Here is a 25,132-nt window from a genome sequence, read left to right on the forward strand (position 1 = left end):
TATATATTGAGGATTGTTAAGTCCTCTTCTTGGATAGATCCTTTAAGTATGATATAGTGTCCCTCTTCAACTCTCACTACCGTCTTTGGGAAAAACTTTAGTTTTTCTGATATAAGGATGGCTACCCCTGCTTTCTTTTGAGGACCCTTTGAGTAGTACATGGTTCTCCAACCTTTTATTTTCAGGTTGTAGGTGTCTTTCTGTCTGAGTCTCTTGTAGACAGCCAATAGATGGGTCCTGCTTTTTTATCCAGTCTGAAACCCTGTGCCTTTTGATGGGGTCGTTAAGCCCATTCACGTTCAGAGTTACTATTGAAAGATAGGAGTTTAGTGTCATCATGATATCTATTCAGTCCTTGTTTTGTGGATTGTTCCACTGAACTTCTCCTTAAAGGGGAATTTTAAGAGTCCCCCTTAAAATTTCTTGCAGAGCTGGTTTGGAAGTCACATATTCTCTCAGCGCCTGCCTGTCTTGGAAGCTCTTTATCTCTCCTTCTATTCTGAATGAGATCCTTGCCGGATAAAGTATTCTTGGTTGCATGTTCTTCTCATTTAGGACCCTGAATATATCCTGCCAGCCGTTTCTGGCCTTCCAGGTGTCTGTAGAGAGGTCTGCTGTAACCCTAATACTCTTCCCCATAATAGTCAGGGATTTCTTGTCTCTTGATGCTTTAAGGATCTTCTCTTTATCTTTAGAATTTCCAAGCTTAACTATTAAGTGTCGAGGTGTTGAACTGTTTTTATTGATTTTAGGGGGAGATCTCTCTATCTCTCTATCTCCTGGATTTGAATGCCTGTTTCCCTTCCCAGATTAGGAAAGTTTTCAGCTATGATTGGTTAAAATACGTATTCTGACCCTCTGTCCCTTTCGGCGCCCTCGGGAACCCCAATTATACGTAGGTTTTTCTTCCTCAGGCTGTCGTTTATTTCCTTTTATCTATCTTCATGGTCTTTTAATTGTTTGTCTCTTTTTTCCTCTGTTTCCCTCTTTGTTGTCTTCTATGTCACCCACTCATTCTTCCAGCTCATGAACCCTCGTTGTGAGGACTTCTAGTTTGGATTGCATCTCATTCAATTGATTTTTAATTTCTCCCTGATTAGTTCTAAATTCTGCAGTCATGAAGTCTCTTGAGTCATTTATGCTTTTTTCTAGAGCCACCAGTAGCTGTATAATAGTGCTTCTGAATTGGCTTTCTGACATTGAATTCTAATCCAGATTTTGTAACTCTTTGGGAGAGAGGACTGTTTCTGATTCTTTCTTTTGAGGTGAGGTTTTCCTTCTAGTCATTTTGCTCAGTGCAGAGTGGCCAAAAACAAGGTGAATTGGGAAAAGGAGAAATTGAGAAGAGAGAAAGGAGGAAAGAAAAGAGAAAAAGAAAAACGAAAAAAGGAAGAAAAAAAGAGGAAAAAGAGAAAGAAAAAGAAGGGAAAAAAAGGCCAAGGGTAACAAATAAAATTCAAAAAGCAAAAAAAAACAAAAAACAAAAAACAAAAAACAAAAACAAAAACAAAAAAAAAACAAAAAACAAAAAACAAAAACAAACAAACAAACAAAAAACACAGGGGAGTATCTTCTGATTCTGTATACTTTAAGTCCCTTGACTTCCCCTGGAACTTGTCCATCTAGTTGGTCTCTAGGGGACGGGCTTGTTGTGCTGATTTTCAGGTGTTAGCGCTTGGGGGAGGTGCTCTACCCCCTGCCTGGTGCAGGGCTCAGAGGGGCTCGTTTACCCCTTGAGGCCCCAGAAGAAACACCTGCAGTGGCAGCGGCCTGCTCTGGAGCTCTGGAGTCAGCTCCTGCAGTTACTACGGAGCTCTCCATCTGCTGGGGCCTGGATGCTCCGGGGTCGGGGCCGCTGATCTGCTCAGCTTGGGGCAGGAGCGTCCTTCCCATCCTGGACCCGCCTGGCCTCTGCCTGTCCCGGGAGGAGGCCGGATCCTGGGCTGTGTCCCTGGCGCCCTGTGCTCCTGGGCCTGTGCTGTTGGATTTGTGCTCCCACCACACAGCCGCCTCTCTGCAGAACTGTGGCCCTAGACCCTGTGAGCTGCTCCCGGGTCCAGCCGTGTCTGCGCTGCAGCCCTTTAGGGAGCTCAGCACACTCTCCCCGGGGCGAAGTTGCTCTGTTAGTGTCCCATGGAGCCTGCGGGCATCCCCGCCTTTCTGGGGTCCTGCTCCAACTCCCTGCGAGGCCTTTCTGCCCAGGAAGATTGGTGAAGCTCCTGCTTCTCTGGGCCTGGGCTCTCCTGTCCTGGGGACACTCGCCCTGGCCTTCGCCTGGCTCCTTGCATGGCCCCTCCCCCTTGGATGCCTTTTGTTTCTTTATTTCTTTTTTCGCAGTCTTCCTACCTTGATAGAAGTGCGAACTCTTCTCACTGTAGCATTCCAGCTGTTCTCTCTTTAAATCTCAGGCCGAATTCATAGATTTTCAGGATGATTTCAAGATTATCTAGGTAATTGGTGGGGACAGGTGATTTGGGGACCCTACTCTTCCGCCATCTTGCCCCTCCCCTGGAAAATGTTTAATAATAAAAACGACTTGATATAACATCTTCTTTGAAGCACTACAGAATTAGACATTTATGTATTCCTAAAAATGCCAAAATGATTATGCCAATTAAAGATCTTAGATACTAATTGTTATCTTTATTTTACAATATGCTGAATGTTTCCTGACTTGAAGCACTTGGCAGGTTTTCTGGTCATCTGTTATTTAATGACCTGATACTAAGATCAGCCTTAATCACTGGAATAATAAGTGAAATTATAATTGTTTTTTAAAAACTCCTTTTGAATGCATTCCTTAATTTGAGTTTTGAAGCATTTAATCAAACAAATAATCTTACCAGTGTTTTAAATAACTTGTTAAAACTTAAAATGAATCAACTCATTTGGTTTCTTCAGTAGCACACCCAGAGGAAAGTCTCAGAAGGTCATCCAGGATGAGATCCTCTCCGTAATCCGACAGATCACAGCTACCGTGACGTTTCTGCCGCTGTTGGAAGTCTCTTGTAAGTATTATATGACTTCATGATGGTTCAGATTTGTTGTGGAAAGATTAAGCTATTACTTTAAGAATTAACAGTTTTGTTGAGTTTTTTCTTAATTATCCATGTCATGGTATATAAGTGAGAAAAACGTCATGAATCTAAAGCGATGCTGGTTGTGTTTTATTTACAAGTGCTGAATAGGGAAAGAATGAAAGTTTTCATTCAGTACTCCTGAATATTTTGACGTAATTTCTTCCATTACTTTTATTTTATACACATTTCCTTGTATATAATTAAGACTTAGACAGGTATAACTGTGTCTTTCTTTTCTGGCTTAGTTACTCCTTCATTCATCAGATATACCCTAAATGCCTACTGTATGCCTTCCATGGTTCTGGGCATTGGGATACAGCGGTCACAAAACCAAGATGTTCTTTTTCTCTGGCTTAGATTCATGCTGTCTCGTGATCAATTATATACTTTCTGCAAATATCTTTAATGGCTTTTCTCTTTGAAGAAAAAAAAACAATCGAGTTTTTCATTAAGTAAAAAGGAGTACAGTATTTTCTGTACTAAAATTTCCATTGAAGAAAAGCAATTAGCTAATATAACTGATTAGAGATCAAGCCAAACTAGCTTTTCTGACATGATAGGTGGCTCACATGTGAGGGAGAGAGGAAGGATACTTGTACCTTTCAAAAACTAATTGTACTTTAATGATCTTATCCCCAATTTAGGTTCATTTGACCTACTGATTTATACAAAGATTTGGTTGTCCTTGAAAAATGGGAAGAGTCGGGACCACAGTTTATTACCAATTCTGAGGAAGTCTGTCTTCATTCATTTACTACTACTATCCACAAAGTAAATAGCATGGTGGCCTATAAAATTCCGACCAGTGACTGAGGATGAGATTAGGACAGTGATGTACTTGTAGTTCTCAGATGCGGTTTTCCTGAAACCAAGTCAACTATAGTTGATAAATTTTGTATCACTGGTTAATTTTTAGACTGGGGAAACTTAACATTATACATCTATTGAACTGTGCATAATTGTCCCATTTTTTGTTACCTGTATGACTTGATACAGGGTTGGCATAAATTATTGCACATTGTTCAAAAGGGAACTAGCAGATCACATCAGCATTGTTGTCAATTCCTTGAAAGTGGTAACTGTAGATGGATAACTTTTGCCATAAAACTAAATGCCTTCTTAAATCAGACCTTTTGGTCAAGGACTTTGCCTCTGGATTATAGGTAGGGAGATATTAAATGTAAAATACAGCAACAGAAGTATGAATATTGAGAGTCTTTGTTTAGATTCTGAAATTATCTAATGACAACCTGCAAGTAATGAAACATTGCTCATAATAGGTCTCTGCCATTTATTTCATTTGTATATTTTCCATATTGAAAACACTTCCAATTATTTGATTTTGATTTGTTGTAGAACTCGAACCTACAAAGCTATGTGTATTGCCACTGTTTAAATTCCTGTGATACAGAACTCTTAATTTTTTTGTTTTATAAAATCAAGCTTTAAATGATGATGAAATAAAGTTAAATATGTATGTTTAAAATTTGTCTTAAATATGTTTATATTGGTGTGGTATTAACACATATAATAGAATGGATTCAGTATAGCAAATAATATCTTGTGCCTACTGAGGCCTAAGGATACCAACTTGAATAAATCTGGAGGTACTTTCAATTTAACGAACAAGCTTTGATTATATCCCTTTAATCTTATAACCTTAGACTTAAAATAAGCATCATTCTCTGTATAAAATAATACATGTCATTTGGAATTAATTCATTTTAGCATATAGTGGACTGGAGAACTTTTCTATCCTCTTAGCTTTATTGCCAGCCTAGTTTTCCTTATTTTTTAAGGGTCAGTTTAAGGCAAACTTCTGACATCTTTTCTAATCTCTATTCTAAATGTTACCTTGTTTTGTAATTAAGTGCTTAGTATCAGACACCGTTCTAAGCTTTTTATATGAATTAACTCATTAACCTTCACTATAAAGTAAAAACACATAGCCTGTATCACTCATTCAGAAATGACAAAGTGAGCACCTGTTAAAGTTCCAAGTATTAGGATGAATGAAACAAAGTCTTGGTCTTTCTGAAGCTTGAGATATGGAGAGGAAAATAGATGGCAAGCTTCCAGGCAGTTACTACACAGGTTTATCTCATTATGTATTTGTTTTTTCACCTGAGTAATCTAATCTCTTTGATCCAGTTGCCTGCTTGTTAAGAATAAAAGGCAATTCTCTCATTGCAAGACAAATAAGTGCCAGTATTTGATGACAGGTATAGTGAATGCTATTGTGAAAGCCCATTGCCTGGAGAATTGTTGAAGCTATCTAATTGAGGTCCACCCACATATGTCCTTTTCCTGAATAAGAAAAGCAGTTCTGCAGAAAGGAAAATGATGTTGAATTAAGGTGTGGTCAAGAGTCTGGTTTTCCAAACATGAGGTATGTTACAAAGTGGACACTAGTAAGATTAAAGCATTTAAATTCTGTGCTGTTTGTAACCTCTAAACATGAAACATTAGGTTGAGACGGAAAGCAGAACTGGAAGTTCAGTAAAAATATGAAGAGTTAAAAAATCTGGTCCTACTTTTGGGACAAAAGTTTGAAATTCTTTTTAGAAAGCAGTAACTGCTTTAGGAAACACTAAATGCCTCTGCTAAATAACCAGAAATAATGTGGTCATTCCCTGAAAAATATTCACCAGTAGCAACTTTCTTAATAGATCACGGACAATACTTAAATTTCTGTCAGTTGTTTTTATTCGCCAAATTAAAAAGTCCTAATATTACCACTTATACTTCGTGGCTTATACCACTACTGACTCCTACTAGTACATATATTAGAGTTGAGTGGGAGCCAAGCTACAAGCTTTATTGGCAAAGCTCAACCGGAAAAGCTTTAGCCTATGGCTCCATCTAAACTTGTCCTGCCCTCTTTTCCTATACCTTGAAGTCCACCTTAAGAGGAAGATATTTAAATCAACAGATGTAAGAATTGCAAATGACCTATGAACAGTGGGTATTATATGTAAGTGATGAATCACTAAATTATACTCCTGAAACCAATATTACACTATATGTTAATTAAAATTTAAATAAATGTTTGGAAGAAAAAAAAAAGCCCTACATGACTTCCACACCATGTTATACAGTGAACCCAAGATTCTAAGAGAACCTAATGGGCCTGCCCTGGACTCTTGACTCAGTTTTGCTTACCATAGGTAGAGGAATGGAAACATGTTCCGACTGGGCCTATCCGGGTCTGAAATAGAGCCCCAGAAGGGACTGAACCACACGTCTCCAGGAATCTTCTCCCAGTGTCATCAATTGGAGAGAGGAGTCAAGCTTCCATGGGAATTCACACAGAGGTGTGTAATAGTCTCATGTATTAATTGGCTTTTGCACAAACAACCATAGAATAACAATTTTTTCCCGTGTAGTCTGTGGGTTATCTGGAGTGCTTGTCTTCTTCTTTGCCCCTGCAAATCTGCAGGGCACGTGTCTCCTTCTATTATTGAAGGGGCAATGGCTCACCAGGACTCCTAAAGCTTATCTTCAGAACTTTCACACTGACATTTTTGCCCATATTCCACTGATGCAGGTAAGTCTTAAGGCTAAGCCAAACTTCAATGGGGCCAGAAAGTACACTCTTCCCATGGACGTGGGGAGAGGGCTGTGCGAAAATCTGATGAAAGTGATAGAAAGATCAGGATACCTAAATAATGCTACCCTGTAACTCGTTTTCCATCAGATGTCACTAATGCTACAATATTCAAATTAAGGTGAACTTTTAACTTTAGTATTCAGCCTTTCCTATTCGAAATTAACATTGGGATTTCTGGCTACAAAGATATAAAGACATCAGAGGAAGAAAACACAGCACGTGTATTGGCTAGGTAATTTTTCATTTAATTTTCCTGCTTTAGTGCACAAGTAGAATTGCAGGATCAATGGACACACAAACAGCTCTACATTTTTTAAACTTTAGGTGGTCTCTTCTGTCCATGATCAAGAAGCTCATTTGGCTCCTCAGCAAGCACATCAAGAGAAGTGTGTATTCACCTTTCCTAATGGCTCCTACCCTTTTACATCCTTTTAGCAATTGAATGTCCATAACACATTACTTTCCATTTACTGTATTTACAAAACTCCAGGTTTCTTTGGGAGCGTTGTAATTACACTGTCCTCGGATGACTTTAACCAATTAATGGCAGGAACCAAAAGACAGAGGACTGAATCCTGTAAGTTATCTATATCGTTCAAAGAATAAATCAAGTGTGAATTTGTGAACCGTTGTGCAACACTTTCCCAACCAGTCAAAAGAATTGTTCATTAAATAACCTTTTACTCTTTAGGGAATTAATTTTTGGCTAAAGTTGTAAATAATAATATCTTCATCTTTTTATTAAATATGTAAAGCTCTGTTTTAAGTTATTTTTGTACAATGTAACCATGATAAAAACTTGTGTGTTGGAATAACTATGGAATAGAAATGCTGCTAAATTTCAAATTTTATTAGTTACACCTTCTTAGAGCAGATCTTTGTTTTTTATTTATTTTTTATTTATTTTTTACTGGAGTTCAATTTGCCAACATAGAGCATAACACCCAGTCCTCATGCCTTCAAGTGTCCCCCTCAGTGCCCGTCACCTAGTCACCCCATCCCCCCACCCACCTCCCCTTCCACTACCCCTTGTTCATTTCCCAGATTTAGGAGTCTCTAAGAGCAACTCTTTAAAGATCTTTCCATTCTTCATGAATATGGCTTTGAAAGCCAGCAGCATTAACTGATGTTTATTTTTAAAAAATCTCGTTGGGAAATCTACTTAATCTTCATTAGAGTTGACAGTCCTCTTCCAATCTGGCAAAAACATGGTAGCCTTAGCAACAAAACTATCAGAAAAAGCTTAGAGAGGAAAATGTCAAGAGTTGACCCTCTGATTACAAAAGTCAGTTTATGTTACCATTTCACCTATTTTTGTGCTCTTACCATTTGATCTATTTTTATACTAGAGAAACATAATTTTCATTTATTTGTATAAATTCCATTCATCTGTGTTTATCTGCACCATTTTGCTAGGCAAGCTTGTTTGCACAAAGGAACACATGACATCAAAATCTTTATTGTTTTGGCATTTTATCTGTGCTAACAAAAGCCTCTGATTATAGGCACGACCACACATACTCCACTATCCATGCAAGGGAAAGATCTCAAACCTCTTCCAAAACTATCTAGTTATGGACATACCCAGTGGATACCTAGACATGGATCTGAATTTCTTTCTGAACGGCAGTGTCACTGACTCACATGCATTATTACTTAATCCTCACAGCAAATCTAGAGGGGTTATTCCCATTTTACACGTATAAACCCTGAGACTCAGGAAGGCCAGGTAATTTGCTGAACTTCAGACATCCAGGATCTAGCCCCAGGCCTGACCCTAAACCAATATTCTTTCTCATTGTTTTTCAGAAACTCGGCAACAGCGGAAGGTGCCCTGCTCCAGCTGCAGGGACTCAGCCAGAAAGACTGGAATACTACATGACTGTACCTGCAAGTTGGGGAAGGAGAACTCAACACTATTTGAGTATTGAGTTGCATTCATTTTTTAAAAAACACTTTTTCAAAATAAGCTATCATTAAATGTTTATATATACATAGTATTTTTGCTGTATAATAGCAGCATGCATTTTCTTCCATCAATGTTTTCTTCTCTCATTCTTTCACTTGTTTATGTAACTACATGCTGTGTTGGAATTTGGGCTTCTTTACGGGTTGGAACCAGTTCGAGAAAGGGGACACAGCAGGCAATTGAAATGTATGTTATCATCCAAATTATAGGGTTCCCTAGTAAAGCTGGGTAGAGGCTTAGACGTCATGCAAAAACAGGGTTTGCTACTGCATCTCCATAAACAAGCCATGGGATGGCCAGACAACTGCAGTTGTCCTCACTCAAGCCCACTCCAATAGGGGACCAAGAAACTCTTTAAGTACAAAAGCTCTACACAGCTTCTATAGGTCTTAAAAAGGTCTGCTCTACGTTGCTTGGGATGGTGTGAGAAAGTGAAGAGAGCGACCCCAAATCTCTTCTCCAACACCATGTTGTGTCATCAGGATTGGAGTCGAATCCTGAAGAGGGGAATAACACGCATCCCTCCTAATGCTTGCCAGCTTTTTAATTTTTTAAATATATTACATTGTGGATTCCACTGGCATCATGTGAGTTGTTTTAAGTAGGCATACTCCCAGGCATTTTTTTTTTCAGTTTTATTAATTATGTATGCATTTTCATCTGTAGTCAGAAAGATACCTGTTTTTTTTTTCCTAACATGTTTTAACACATATTACCCTGAGCAAAGATTGTAAAGTCCATGCTGAATACTTAAAAACATGTATTTGTAGAAAAGTCATGAAGGCGGTGTACGCATGATGGAAGGCTGAGAAACAATGTCATAACCCTTTGTACTCAGGCATCAGAAGGGGACCAGGCAGCTGTCCCTCTCAGCCGAGTGGTGCATGCTCACAGTGCTGCTGTGCTCACACAGACCCCATGTCTGCTTCTCCCTACACAGAGTCCTTCTGGGACTTCTTGAAGGGCATTTTGCTTTTTGCCCATAAAAGACTAGCACCATGAGTCAGATAGTACTAAGCTGAAAGTTCACTCTCTAATTCTATTTCTTATCACTAATTATGCCCAGTCATGTTGTCCAAAATAGCTCACCAGATTTTATGAAATGAATACAGAGAACTATATCAATATGAAAATGTCCCAAATTTGAACAATATGAAACTGATTTTTGTTACTCAACTTCCCCACAAACTAAATCCCCTTGCAAGGAAAAGCTCATGGAGCTTTTATTTAAAGTCCAAATGCTCTCACTCTCCATTTTATACAATTGGCTCAGTGTAAGCCAGAGGCTTTTACTTAGAGCCGAGGTTCCTATAGCTGCAGCTGTGTCCTGGGATTTCACAGGAATGAGTATAGCTTCTTCAGCCTCTTCAAAGTTGCTTCAAATCTCTAATTAGTTCTAGTCTCCAAGGGGTCAGCAGTCCCAAAAGAAACTGTCCACTATAGAAGTTGTCACAAACAAAACTGTGGTACCCCAATTAAGTGACTATGTAATGTCATCTGATACTGCTATCGGAGCACAGCAGATAACTTAGTAGCACCTATGCTGGAGACAGCGAGGACCTGGTCTAGGTCCGGTGGCAAGCCAGCCAGCTGCACCAGCACTGAATCCATGGCCTGTGAATCTGTATGACTGAGCAGAAAGTGCCCATCAATAGTTGTGCTTCCCCATGTTTAATATAGGTATTCCTTTGCTTTTGCTGTTGTTTTGTTTTGGTGATGTGTGCAGTGGTCTCCCATATATATTACCTACTTTCTCTCAGAGAGTGACATTTGAGACATTATTGCCTTCTTCAAAAATGTAGATAGGTATTCTGGTTTCTTCATTTCCTTGTGTCTTGTGTCTCATGTTTTGGCTACTTTGGTACAAGATTGTGAGACCACAAGTCTAGAGAGAATTTCTCCTCCCACATTCTCCCAAGTCTGTTCTCTCTAGGACAGGGAAGTACACTCTCCTCTTAAAATGCATGAGGAATGGGATAATGAACATCATCCTACTCCCTTAGTGCTATGTTTTACTAGTATATGAAGTTTTATTTTTTCTGAAAATGATAATTGTCATCTCTCTTCCATAGATGTTTCATTCCTACCTAGGCAGGTTGAGTTGGGCCAGGCAAAGCAGTAGTTGGACAGAATCAAGATTCTAAGAAAATAAAATACTGTGATCACAGTAAGAGGCAATGAGTCAAGATTAGTCTTTTGTCAAGAAGTAAAAGAAGGATAACAAAGTTTAGCAAAACTTTAAAGAGGATCTAGATATCACAGATTAAAGTAGTCAAAAGTTAGTATTCCAAAGAGTTGCACATTGAAAAGATAGAACCCAAGCACAAAACAAAAATATTCCAAAAAACTTAAATTCAGGACAGAAACTTTTTTTTAGAAGCTTTTTAAAAATTTTTATTTATTTATGAGAGAGAGAGAGAGAGAGAGAGAAAGAGAGGCAGACACAGGCAGAGGGAGAAGCAGGCTCCGTGCACTGGGAGCCCGACGTGGGACTCGATCCCAGGTCTCCAGGATCATGCCCAGGGCCAATGGCAGGCGCTAAACCGCTGCACCACCCAGGGATCCCCAGGACAGGAACTTTTCTAGTCTCTTATTCCTTCCTGCCTCCATAGGATTGGACTACTGGTGTGAGGAGAGAGATTGCAGATGGGAAGGAAGTGGTGCCAAGAGCTGCAGCTGCAAAAAGTCGAGTTGGTTTTGTTTCTTCTAACTTTTAAACTTAAATTTAATACATACACATGTTTTAAAAATCAAGCAGTAGAGAATGATACCAAGAGAAAAGTAAATTCTCAGCCTGAACTTGTTCCCCGACTTATTTCCAGCTCCCTGTTTTTAAGTATTTTCTGTTCTCCTGGTGGTTATCACAGTACCTCTGAAATATGTGTTAATACTTGATTTCTCCTTTTATCTTGTTTATCAACCTTAGATAGCATCTATTGGAAGATGAGAAACTTATTTCTTTGATCCATCCATGTCTACATTTTTCCAGTTACATTGCTTTGATATTTCTGGTGATTATCATTTTAAAGAGTATATTTAAACTCTATTTTGTTACATCAATTTTACACGGTATATAATTGATTTCTTGCTATATAAATAAATAGGTGAGAAAAATCTGTGACATTATCTTCCATATCTCTCTGCTGCTTTAATATTCAGACTTCCAGTATTTCATATTATCAGTGTTAATATTAGTCAGATTCTCTTTTACACTTGTTGTCTTCCAAGCTTTGTTTGTATGTTGATTCTACCAATTAAAATAGCTTTTCTGTTATTCCAATGATTAATTTTCTCCTTACTGAAGGACTAAATAGGTCTAGTTATTGAGGGAAAAAAAGGGTAACCTTAGGTCAGGAAAACTGAAAGATGAATGTTCCAAGTGTCAAGGTCAAATAGGATTCCTTGAACTCAATCTTCAAGACTTTCTATTCAATTTGGTCGATGATACCTTTAATATACAAGAAATATTTATCTGCCTTTGTTCTTATTTTGTAGCCACCTCTTTTTTGGCTTCTTGACTCTAAAGATGTTTGTTGGTTTTGTTTTCTTAATTTTTTTTTCCGTTCTCTTGTTTTTCTCAGGAGTCTACTGTTATAATATCTGTTCCACTTGCACCTTTTTTTTTTTTTTTTTGGTTTATTCTAAATTTTCTGGGTCTTTTTCCCAAATATGCGAGTGATGAAAAAGGTTCATCAGCGCTGGTAGCATGATTTTCCACTGTGGTATTAGACCTTTTTCTTGAATGAAAAATGGATGGCAGGGTCTTTGTACATATAAGCTAGTAGTACTGTTTTAGGGTACATTTCGGTATTTTGTTCATCATGTATTTTTTGAAAATTGACTTCTAAAAATATTACATTAAAATATCATATCTTCTTTACTTAGTTTTTTGGTGCATCTCAAATTTTGTGTGCCTGGTTTCACTCACTGCAGTATCTCTATCTGCTTTGGGACAAGGACCTGGAAGGTTAAAAGTAATTTCCAGATATGGTCAGTAGAGGGCAGCAAAGGGTAGTGGCGTGAACACTCAACTGCCAAGGCCTGGGCTTCCCTTTTTTCCCTCTTTATAGAGATCAATTAGTGGTAGTCGAAAATCCAGAGTGCCAGAATCAGGATAGAAATTACTCATAATACTGATCCAGGATGGGTATCAAGCTTAGAAGGCAGTGGAAATGTTTAGCCACAAATTCATAGCCTGGTATCTATCAAAGAGATGTGAACCACTGGACATTAGGAGGGGAATCATTAGACTTTCACAGTCCTGACTCTTACTCCCAGCCTGTCTAAAACCTAAGATCTCGTTCTGTAAAGTATCAGGAGTCTCCTACCCACATTGAGAGCTGATGCAAATTTCCTGTCATTATCTGATACGTCATTTGCAAATATCTTTTCCCACTCTGTAGGTTGTCTTTTAGTTTTGTTGACTGTATCCTTTGCTGTGCAAAAGCTTCTTATCTTGATGAAGTCCCAACAGTTCATTTCTGCTTTTGTTTCTTTTGCCTTCGTGGATGTATCTTGCAAGAAGCCACTGTGGCCGAGTTCAAAAAGGGTGTTGCCTGTGTTCTCCTCTAGGATTTTGATGGAATCTTGTCTCACATTTAGATCTTTCATTCATTTTGAGTTTATCTTTGTGTATGGTACAAGAGATTGGTCTAGTTTCATTCTTCTGCTTGTGGATGTCCAATTTTCCCAGCACCATTAATTGAAGAGACTGTCTTTCTTCCAGTGGATAGTCTTTCCTCCTTTATCGAATATTAGTTGAACATAAAGTTGAGGGTCCACTTCTAGATTCTCTATTCTGTTCCATTGATCTATGTGTCTGTTTTTGTGCCAGTACCACACTGTCTTGATGACCACAGCTTTGTAGTACAACCTGAGAATTCTCACAGAGGAAGAGATAGACATGGCCAACAAGCACATGAGAAAATGCTCTGCATCACTCGCCATCAGGGAAATACAATCAAAACCACAGTGAGATACCACCTCACACCAGTGAGAATGGGGAAAATTAACAAGGCAGGAAACCACAAATGTTGGAGAGGATGAGGAGAAAGGGGAACCCTCTTACACTGTTGGTGGGAATGTGAAATGGTGAAGCCACTCTGGAAAACTGTGTGGAGGTTCCTCAAAGAGTTAAAAATAGACCTGCCCTACGACCCAGCAATTGCGCTGCTGGGATTTACCTCAAAGATGCAGATGGAATGAAATGCCGGGACACCTGCACCCCGATGTTTCTAGCAGCAATGTCCACAATAGCCAAACTGTGGAAGGAGCCTCGGTGTCCATCGAAAGATGAATGGATAAAGAAGATGTGGTTTATATATACAATGGAATACTACTCAGCCATTAGAAATGACAGATACCCACCATTTGCTTCGACGTGGATGGAACTGGAGGGTATTATGCTGAGTGAAATAAGTCAATTGGAGAAGGACAAACATTGTATGGTCTCATTCATTTGGGGAATATAAATAACAGTGAAAGGGACTAGGATGGAACGGAGTAGAAATGGGTAGGAAATATCAGAAAGGGAGGCAGAACATGAAGACTCCTAACCCTGGGAAATGAATAGGGGTGGTGGAAGGGGGGGTGGTCGGGGGGTAGAGGTGACTCGGTGGTGGGCACTGAGGGGGGCACTTGACAGGATGAGCACTGGGTGTTATTCTGTATGTTGGCAAATTGAACACCAATAAAAATAAATTTATTTAAAAAAAGAAATGAAAGAGGAGAAATAACAAACAATACCACAAAAATATAAAGGATTTTAAGAGAATATTATGAAAAAATTATATGCAAAGTCATTGGGCAACCTAGAAGAAATGGATAAATTCCTAGAAACATATAACGTCTCAATGCTGAGTTGGGAAAAAATACAAAATTTGAAAGACTGATTATCAGCAGTGAAATCAAATCAGTAATAAAAAAACTCCCAAGAAAACAAAAGTACAGGACCAGATGGCTTCATAGGTAAATTTCAGCAAACATGTAGGGACGCCTGGGTGGTTCAACAGTTGATCATCTGCCTTTAGGTTGTGATCCTAGAGTCCTGGGATTGAGGCCTACATCGGGCTCCTTGAGTAGATCTTGCTTCTCCTTCTGCCTCTGTCTCTGCCTCTGTCTTTTTCTGTCATGGATAAATAAATAAAATACTTAAAATTTTTTTTTACCAAACATATAAAGAAGAGTTAACACCTACTTTTCTCAAACTACTTCAAAAAACAAAGAATGAAAGCTTCTATGTATTCTGTGAAGGCAGCATTACCCTGATATCAAAACCAGATGAAGACACTACAGAGAGAGAGAGAGAGAGAAAGAGAGAGAGAGAGAGAGAGAACTACAGGCCAATATCTCTGATTAACATACATGCAAAAATCCTCAACAAAGTATTAGCCAACCAAATCCACCAATACATTAAAAAAGTCATTTACCATGATCAAGTGGGATTTATTCTTAGTATGCAAATGTGATTCAATATTCACAAATCCATTAACATAATACATCTCATCAACAAGAGAAGGGTAAAAACGATGATCATTTTAATAGGTGCAGAAAAGCATTTAAAAGTACAACATCCATTCATGATACAAACTCAACAAAGTAGGTTTAGAGGGAACATACCTCAACAGAATGAAGACCATATGTGAAAAAACTACAGCTAATGTCATACTCAATGGTGAAAAAGTGAGAGCTTTTCCCCAAGGTCAAGAACAAAACAAGGATTTCCACTCTCACTACTTTTATTTAGCATAGTACTGGAAGTCCTAGCCCCAGCAATCAGACAAGAAAAAGCAATAAATGGCATCCAAATGGGTAAGGAAGATGTAAAACTTTCACTATTTGCAAGTGCCATGATACTATATGTAGAAAACCCTCAGGATTCTACCAGAAACGGACTAGAACTGATAAATGAGTTCAGGAAAGTCACAGGATACAAACCAATATACAGAAATCCACTGCATTTCTATACACTAATAATGAAGAGCAAAAAAAGAAATTAAGAAACAGTCCCATTAACAATTGTACCAAAAATAATAAGATACCTAGAAATAAGCTTAAACAAGGAAGTGAAAGACCTATATATATATATACACACTGAAAAACTATAAAACATTGGTGAAAAAAATTGAAGACAACACAAATGGAAAAATATTCCATGCTTATTGATGAGAGAACAAGTATTAATAAAATGTTCCATACTCAAAATGATCTACAGATTTGATGGAATCCCTATCAAAGTACTAATAGTATTTTTCGCAGAACTAAAACAAGTAATTCGTAAGGATGTATGGAACCACAAAAGACCCCAAATAGCCAAAGCAATCTTGAAAAAGAAAAAAACTGGAGGTATCACAGTCCCAGATTACAAGATATATTACAAAGCTGTAATAATCAAAACAGTATGGTATTGACAAAAATGGACAATAGATCAATAATACGGTATTATGGGCATAAAGATCACCTTACAGTATCTCTTCTATTTGATATTTAGGGTGAAAACATAGGTGTTCGGTGAAATAGATGAAAACAGACCCGGGCAGCCCAGGTGGCTCAGTTGTTTAGCGCTGCCTTCAGCCCAGGGCATGATCCTGGAGACCCAGGATGGAGTCCCACGTCAGGCTCCCTGCATGGAGCCTGCTTCTCCCTCTGCCTGTGTCTCTGCCTCTCTCTCTCTCTCTCTCATTCTGTGTCTCTCATGAATAAATACATAAATAAAGTCTTGAAAAAAGAAAACAGACCCCATCATTATTATTCTCTTTAGAGCTCATTCATCAAATTAAAATAAATCACAATGGTATTATGGAAGAAATTAAGCTTTATTACTGCAAAGGTAACTGTGACATGGTAAAAGAAAGCTCCCTTTAGCTTTCTCAGGCAAACTTTTCTCTCCTTTGCTTTACTACAAGGAGAAGATGCTATCAAAAACTGTATCTTTCTCAATTAATTCCTTAAAACCAGTGACTCACCATCCTGGTTACATGTAAGAATCACTCAAAGAGCTTTTTCCAGATCTGATGAATCAGAAGCTCTGGGGGAGGCAGTTTCAGAATGAGTGCCTGAAAAGCCTCCCAAGTGAGTCTGATGCATATCAGAATTGATCAACAGGACGAGATTCTAAAAGGAGAGAAGTTTTCCTGGCCTCTAAATCTCTAACCTCTCTGAAGGGAGACGCAGAGAATGGGACATATTCTGAGAATTGGGGAAGGTGCAGAGAGAAATCTGCCTATATTTTTTTACCTGAAATAGATTATTTTTTACCTGAAATAGATTTTGACAGGTGCTTGATGGGAGGCCAGAAAGTGTTGCCCAATGAGCCTCCATGGTTCTGAATACAGTCAAGCATGGCCAGACTAGCACTTGTCCTTTAAAAGTGGTGAGAAGGGGCGCCTGGTGGCTTACTTGGTTAAGTTTCTGACTCTTGATTTCCGCTCAGGGTTATGATCTCAGGATCATGAGAGAGAGCCCCAGGTCAGACTCCATACTCAGCACCATTTGTGCTTCTCTCTCTCTCTCTCTCTCTCTCTCTCTTTCTTTCTCTGCTCCCCCTCTTGTGCCCATGCACTGTCTCTTTCTCTCTCTCTCTCTCTCAAATACATAAAATAGTTATTCTGTATGTTGGTAAATTGAACACCAATAAAAAATCAACTTATTTAAAAAAATAAATAATAAAAATTTAATAAAAGTGGTTTGAAGCCTGGAGGCCACTATCTACATGCCACTTCTGTGTTAGTTTGGTTTTAAGATGAGAAGCCTTAATAAAGTCTAAAAGGACTACCAGGACTTGTGCTCTCACCTCTACCTAATTTACAGGCCGATTTCACACTCCTGTACCTTCTGCCTGTGTCTCCAATCCAGCAAAGTCTTCCATGTTTCTGAAACATCAGTTAGTCACATTCTGTCCCTTCAACTGACAAATGTATCTTCCCTCCCTTGCCACTTTCTTCCTCTTTCTCTCTTCTGTGTAGTCCCAAGTCATTCTTTAAAGGTCATTTCAAATGAGCTCGTCAAAGAAGTCTTCCTCTCCATAATTGAAATCAGGTGTCAAGTCCCTCTCTAAATTTCTCATCTCACTCTTTAATTTTCCTCTGCAGTACTTCCCAGAGGCTGTGTTAGGCAGTTCTTGATGGCATTCTCTGTTTAATATCTGTCTTCCCCCCTCCTCACTTAAATCCTGGTTTTGTGAGACTTGGGCCTGGCTCCCTGTTGCCCAGACCTATCAAGTGCCTTTCTCCTAGTACAGGTTCAAACACTATCCGTTGAATGAATAAAGTAAATAAGACAAAGACTATTTTATGTCATGCCTTTTCCCCTGTCCATCCCTGCCAGAAAACTATTTCATTCACTTGTTCAATACAGAATTTTTTGATTCCTCTGATGCGTCAATGTTTGTGAGAATTTAATGATAAATCAGACATAGACTCCTTCCTTGAGGTCCCTAGAGTCTAGTGGGGCATAAAAGATAGGTTTTCACATGCCTGTTACAGGAGCCTGTAAGAGAAACCACAAACTTTGTCTGTAGGATCAAATTTCAGTCCTCCACAGTTGTCAAAGAAAGACACTGTCCATGTGGGAAGAGTGGGGGTGGGGGGTCCTCACAGGAAGCTGCGTGACCTCCTGAGTCAGCTGGATTTGAATCCTTCATGTTACGTCACGGCTGCTTGGATTCAGAGCCCAACCTGTATGCGCAGGAGCCTCATCATCTGTAAAATCATCAGTTTCCTAGTGGAAAGGGAACACTGTCTTCATGTAACATGTTTTTAACAGGCTCCTGTAGGTGCTTGGACACTGAAGGAGATGTCCAGGTGGCAAATCAATGGTTAGTATCACTAACCATTTGGGAAATGCAAGTGAAATCCACAGTGAGATATCACACTACACAGCTATCAGAATAGCTAAAATAAAAAATGACAACACCAAATGCTCGTGTGGATGGGGGGAAACTGAACGACTCATACAGTACTGGGGAGAATGTGAAATGGCACAGCCATTCTGGAAACCAGTTGGACAGTTCCTAAGAAAAAAATATAAAAACAACAACAACAACAACAACAACAAAATAGCTAGCATATGACCTGGCTCTTCCCGTCCTGGGCATTTAGCCCAGAGAAGTGAAGACTTCACACTGACACAAAAACCTGTACACAGATGTTTATAGTAGCTTTATTAGTGACAGCCAAAACCTGCAGACACTTCGAACTCCTTCAACAGGTAGTTACACAAACTGTGATACATCCATATCATAATGTACTACTAAGGGACACCAAGAAATGAACTGTGAATCCTTGCAGCCATCTAGATGAATCTCCAGTTACACCAAATGGGAAAAAGCAAATCCCCAAATGTCATAAACTATGTGATCCCATCTGTATAACATTCTTGACATGGCAACCTTTTACACATGGAGAACAGATTTTGTGATTGCCCGGGATTAAGGAGGTGGTGGAGGGGGAAAGAAATTTGTGTGGTTGTAAATGGGGAATAGGAAGGACCCTTGTGGTGATGGAAGTGTCTCTGGAAGACTCCATCTGTAAAAAAAACTGATGTCATCTCCCTGTGTTATTTCTTATAGCTGCAAACGAATCTACAGTTATCTCAAAATAAAATGATTACTTTTAAAAAATCAAAACTTGGAGGCCAAGAAAAGGAAACCAGTATGTCAGTTTGGCAGTTACAGCATGAGCTTTGAATCTGTGACATCATAATGGCAGTGACCGCGGACCGCTGCGGAATCTTGAGGCTTCAAGCAGTTGACAGTACTCTGCCAAGTGCTGTAGACTCCCTTGATTTCCCGTCCCACGAATTGAAGAGAAAAGGATGTTCCCGTCAATCAGAAAGCATGCTGAGCTCACAGGTGGTCATTCAAGGCTTCAGCGCATGAGGTAGTCTTCTGATACACTATTTCTGATCATCCAAACAGACCGGCAATAACAGGAACTGTTGTTTTCTTTTGTTTCCTCTAATACATAGAAACTAAGTAGTCACTTCAGCACCAGCTTCCTGAAAAGCTGCTCCTGTTCTTAAGATTCAGTGCTGCTGAGCAGAAGGGAGCAGGCTTTATACATCCTTGGGGGAGGCGGAGACACTTTCTTGGCTCCACGAGAGAGCCAACTCTCTCTCTCCATGAGACAGAATTTTCAGTGGGTCTATGAAAATACCTGTCCTAGTTATGAAAGAATTTTTACATTCTGTTCAATTGTGTTGTTTTAGTACCTATTTTGACCAGGAATTCCTGTCAGAGCTCAGCCAAGGAATAGCTAAACTCTTGTGTTCAGAAACTTTCTGAGGTTTCCAATATTTTTGCTGATCTTTGAGAATTTTTACCCCAATTTTGAATATTGAATTAGATAAGATGGGGGTCAACTTCCAGGATCTTCAGTTATCTTCATTTTATCTTAACATAAAAGCAATTTGTAATTGATTCTTCACACGTTGTTTTATTTTATATTAGGCCACAAGTTGTCCTGTTTATTGTTGTTGTTCATTCACCTTCTTGTAATGTGCTCTACCTTTGGCTTCTTGGCTTTTGCCTACCTAATGGCTCACAATGAGCTTTGCTTCTTTCTCCACCACACCTCTAAGTATTGGCAGGCCCAAGGGCTTTGTCCTTGAAACTGTCCTCCCTCTGCATCAGTTTCCCAAGTGACCTCACCACTTTCTATAGCTTTCGGTAACTCAGGAATCCCTGATTCTGAGCTCTGGAGCTCTGCTTTGGGGGTTGAGACTACATTTTAGTGTTGTGTGAACCTTGAAACTTGGCATTAAACTATATTGTGTATTTGACCAGTAACTAGCTGCTCTGTGTTTGATGTGTTGTAGGAAGAGCTCGTCTGTGGAGGTGGACACCCACAGCGAAAGCACTACATCATCTGAGGGTGCCACTCGTACCCTGCTCATCCATGGTCCCGTTGAGCTCAAGAAAGGCTGGAGGAGGAAGAAGTGGCAGCTTTTCTTGTACAGCGATTTATTACTGATGTCTAATACCAAGTAGGTGTACCATGTTTGGTGCTCTTGTGATTCTCCAAAAAATTGCATTCCCATTAACCCTTACTATACGAAAACATTACATTTTTTCCCTTTTGTGTTTGCCAATGCTTGAATCCTTCATTCCATGAGTACTTCTGGAGGTCTTGTTTTGTGTCATGTCCCTGCAGCAAATACAATTGCCAATGTGACAGGCCAATGTCTCTCCTGCCTGGGACTTACAAATGGCAAAATAAGAGGGGGAATGATAATGATTAGTGCTGCTGATAGAAGGTGGATAGGGGGCTGTGCGGAGAGGGTGGGAACGTGTTAGAGAGGAATAGTCTAGGAGGGCTTCTCTGAGGTGGAGCATTAAAACCAAATCTATGAGAAGAGAAGCAGCCACATTCCCAGACAATGTGCCTGAGCCGTCGAGGCTGAGGGACTTGCAGGCCTACGTGGGTACAATCTGACCCCTCAGAGAGAGGGGCTCAGGGAAGCCTGATTTGACTAGAGCCCAGAGCATAGGCCATGCTATCAGATATGATACTATGCTCAGGGGTCTAGTCACACAGGGTCTTCACAGGCCATGGTAAAAAAGTGGAAATATTTTGCCAAAGGATTTTTAACTAGGGGACTGACCAAATCTGATTTATATTTCTAGCAAATTTTTCTGACTGTTGCTAGATAATAGATGGATGGGTAAGCAAGAGTGGAAGCAGGGAGAGTAGTTAGGGGAGGCCATAGTCCTAATGGATGGTATCAGGGCTCTATCTTAGCAGTTTAGTAAAAAGGAAAGATGGAACAGGTTAACCCGGGTGGCTCAGGGGTTTATCTTTGCCTTTAGCTCAGGGCGTGATCCTGGAGACCCAGGATTGAGTCCCACATCAGGCTCTCTGCAGGGAGCCTGCTTCTCTCTCTGCCTGTGTCTCTACTTCTCTCTCTCCTCTCTGTGTTTCTCATGAATAAATACATAAATCTTAAAAAAAAAAAAGATGGAGCAGATAGATGGAATCTAGGAGAAAGAATCGACTGTGTGCACTTTCCTCTCAACCCTGAACACAAATGCATCGAATATCCAGTCTAGAACATGATGATTGCTCAATAAACGTCTGGGAGCAGTTCATGGAAGGTCACCTGTTTACTTACTCCATCTCTGTTTGCATTATTCACAAAACATGGAAGACAAAGAACACTCCCACAAACAAAATATCAAGAAGCTATGGTCTTGCGAAAAAACTAACTCCCTCTTTTTTTACTGCTTTCACCCTAGATCCCAGTTATGCCATGTCATAGGTAAGACATGCTAGTAATAATTTGGCAAAATGCTATACTCATCTGAGTTACATTAATAGTAATTTATCAGGGGCTTACTACATGTCAGATACTATGCTAAAAAACTTTATGTACCTAATTTTGTCCAACCTTACAACGACCCTGTGAGATGGGAGTATTTTTATATTGGAGAACCTTGATGCTCAGAGGTCTAATGGATCTGCCCAGGTTACCATATTAGTAATGGACAGAGTCTACATTTGAAATCAGGTCTATTTATTTCAAAGCACAGGCTTTTATTCACTATGTGGTGCTACCATTTCTATTCTCTCTTTTTTCCTGAATTTCATACAACATTCCATGAACACCTAGATTCTTTCACTATTGAAAGCAACCCTTCCTTTACATTGAGTGAACAACTAACTCCAGTCTGCTTGGTAACAAATAGATCAGAATGCTTAGCGAATTGAAAAATGAAGGAAATATAGCTATCAAAAAATCAGAGGCAAAGATAGTAGTAAAATATATTTGAGACTAGGGAAATTGCCCATAGATGTAACTTCGAGGGTGGTGATGTCATAAGGAGGCCAAAGAGAAAAAGGATGTCCAGGCCTTGGCATGAGGTCCATATGAAAGACTCTCTTCCTCTTGATAGAGGCCCATGTCATTATTTTAAAAATGCAGACTAGTTACCATTCTCTTTATTTAACCAAAGTGAGTATGGGAGACCAAAATATGCGGGATGCATGCTGGGAACCACACTAGGAACATCACAGATGCCTCACCCACCTGGGTTTCTCAGTGATTGAGCATCTGCCTTTGGCTCAGGTCGTGATCCCTGGGTCCTGGGATCGTGTCCCACATCAGGTTCCCCACAGGGAGCCTGCTTCACCCTCTGCCTATGTCTCTGCCTTTCTCTGTGTATCTCTCATGCATAAAGAAAATTTTTCTCACAGCACTCCAAGGCCCATATTTTTTATCATCAACAGGCTGCAGAGATGAAAATGGGGACAGAGGAAGTCTCAGAAATGGTCCAGTCATACATAGGGAAACCATGCAAGAGATTCCTACCCAGGCCTGCCTTCATCACAAGGCCATGTTCTTCCTCACATACCATGTTGTACCCTTCCATCCTTAGCCCAAGAGACATGCTAACAAATAGCAAACTCATTTCCTGGTTGTTAGGACCTTGCAGACCACTCATATTCAATTTGTAAGGGGAATATGTTCTTTTTTTTTTTTTTTCATCTTTGTAAGTATTATAGCCTTTAGGGAGAGGAGAAGACTTTCCTTTTCTTACCAGAGCTATTTCTTCTCCTGGGTGCTGCCTACCTCTCAGCGGGTTTTACAGAGCCTACGATATTCTGCTAAAAAGATTTTTATATAAAGATAGTGTTGTTTTTCCACTAGAGAGTTGCCTCTATTGAAGGGCTGAATTTTTATTTCGAATAGTTCATTAAGACAAAACAAGTTGAACATTTTTCATCTTTCACATATTGCTTTTGAGATATGTCCTTATGTCTACTCAAGGGTTTTTATATGACAAAATCTTTATCAATTTATTTGTTAATGTTCTTTGAAAGGGACTCGGTTCCCAAAAGTTTATCTTATATACTTTATATTATACATTGGTAATATTAGAAAATGTAAGTGATCACAGGCATTTGAGTTTCATATTTAAGCCAAGGTCTTTGATATAGAGAGAACACAGATTTTAGAATTCCGAGTTCGAGATATCATCATGGTCAGGTTCTGGTGAGAGCTCTTTTTCTGCTTGCACGTGGCTGCCTTCTCACTGTGTGCCCCAAGGCATTACCTCAATGCATGTATGTACACACATACAGATCTCTCCCACTTCTCACAAGACCATCCATCTTACTGGATTAGGACCTTACCTTGATGATCCCATTTAAACTTAATTACCTTCAAAAGCTCTATCTCCAAACATGATGATATTGGCAGAGAGGGCTTTATGGTAAGAAGGCAGGAAAGCAGTGGGAGGGAGACACCATTTCATCCATAGCAGTAGCAGGCAGCACTTAATGCCTGCCACAATCTTTAGAAAACTACTATGAGATCATTCCCATAGTAAATATTTGGGTATATTTATGATCACTGTTAATATGAAAAAATTTACCTTTTTTTCTAGAAGGAAAAACTAAAAAGAAATAGCCCCTGAAATAACCAACATATTTAATCCCTGTCATGCCTTGGTCTTACATGGAGAAATCAATACCCTCAATCAATCTATTCAAATGAATAATCTGAGTTTAGTGCCTAATTTTTCCAATTAGCAATAAAAAGGGGGTAGGGTGACCCAGGTTCCATTTTACCTCAGCTCACCCTCAGGCTTCAGCTGGAGACTCTCTCATCTTTAGGTTGACACTACAGAATTTAACAGAAATTGAATAAATACTTGATTAATTTCTACCAATTTTTCGGTCAGAATTAGTGAATTTTGGCTTGTGTGTAACAATGAGGGGAATTAAATGTTTGTTTCTTCACAAAGAAATTCTATTTCTCTAGTTGTACAAGATGTTAATAATAGTGAAAATTGTTTGGGGATTTTTGTCACTTCTTTCATACACTAGAAAGTTGTGTTTGCAAGAATTGAAGTCAAATGGAACCTTCCTTATCACTTTTGATATTCATTAGAATGCTAAATAAGTTATTTTTCAAATAAAAATTACTTTAAAAATTAAAGTACTTTAAAGTACTTTAAAAATTGAAATAAAAATTATTTTATTTTTAAGAACAGTATCTACTTGGGGCCCTTGGGTGACTCAGTGGTTGAGTGTCTGCCTTTGGCTTAGGTCATGATCCCGGGGTCCTGGGATCAAGTCCCCCACCAGGCTCCCCAGAGGGAGCCTGCTTTTCCCACTGCCTATGTCTTTGCCTTCTCTCTCTGTGTGTGTCTCTCATGAATAAATAAATGAAATCTTTAAGAAAGAGAGAATAGTATCTATTTGATAAAATATTAAGATATTTGTACTAGTAGAGACCCGTGAATAATTTAGAAAAAGGGACTGAACTTAGATCACACCCTTTTTATACATCACATTCCTCATCATTAGTTATTAAGGAATGTAGAAATGAAATAAAAAATGAATTTAATTTGGTCAAAAGATGAAGATGACTATTAACTCACTGTCGGTGAAATGACGAATAGTTACAGAATAGACTATGACCCCTTCTCCCAACATTTGTAAGAGAATGCCTCTATCTTAGAACAGAGGAAAT

At 39.1% G+C, this 25,132-nt stretch overlaps 1 protein-coding gene across 1 annotated transcript in view; it reads left to right on the top strand.

Moving 5' to 3' along the window:
* The first annotated feature begins 7,904 nt into the window (after positions 1–7,904).
* LOC140598734 (rho GTPase-activating protein 20-like) overlaps positions 7,905–25,132 on the top strand; it is a 42,894-nt gene continuing 25,666 nt past the window's right edge. Inside the window, exons 1-4 of the mRNA XM_072757262.1 lie at positions 7,905–8,419; positions 8,500–8,614; positions 19,227–19,536; positions 20,474–20,641. Of these exons, the coding sequence (XP_072613363.1) occupies positions 19,472–19,536; positions 20,474–20,641 (233 nt within the window). The 5' untranslated portion in view covers positions 7,905–8,419; positions 8,500–8,614; positions 19,227–19,471. The remainder of the gene's footprint in view (positions 8,420–8,499; positions 8,615–19,226; positions 19,537–20,473; positions 20,642–25,132) is intronic.

The sequence above is a fragment of the Vulpes vulpes genome, chromosome 4 (genome assembly GCF_048418805.1).
Source record: "Vulpes vulpes isolate BD-2025 chromosome 4, VulVul3, whole genome shotgun sequence".
NCBI lineage: Eukaryota > Metazoa > Chordata > Mammalia > Carnivora > Canidae > Vulpes > Vulpes vulpes.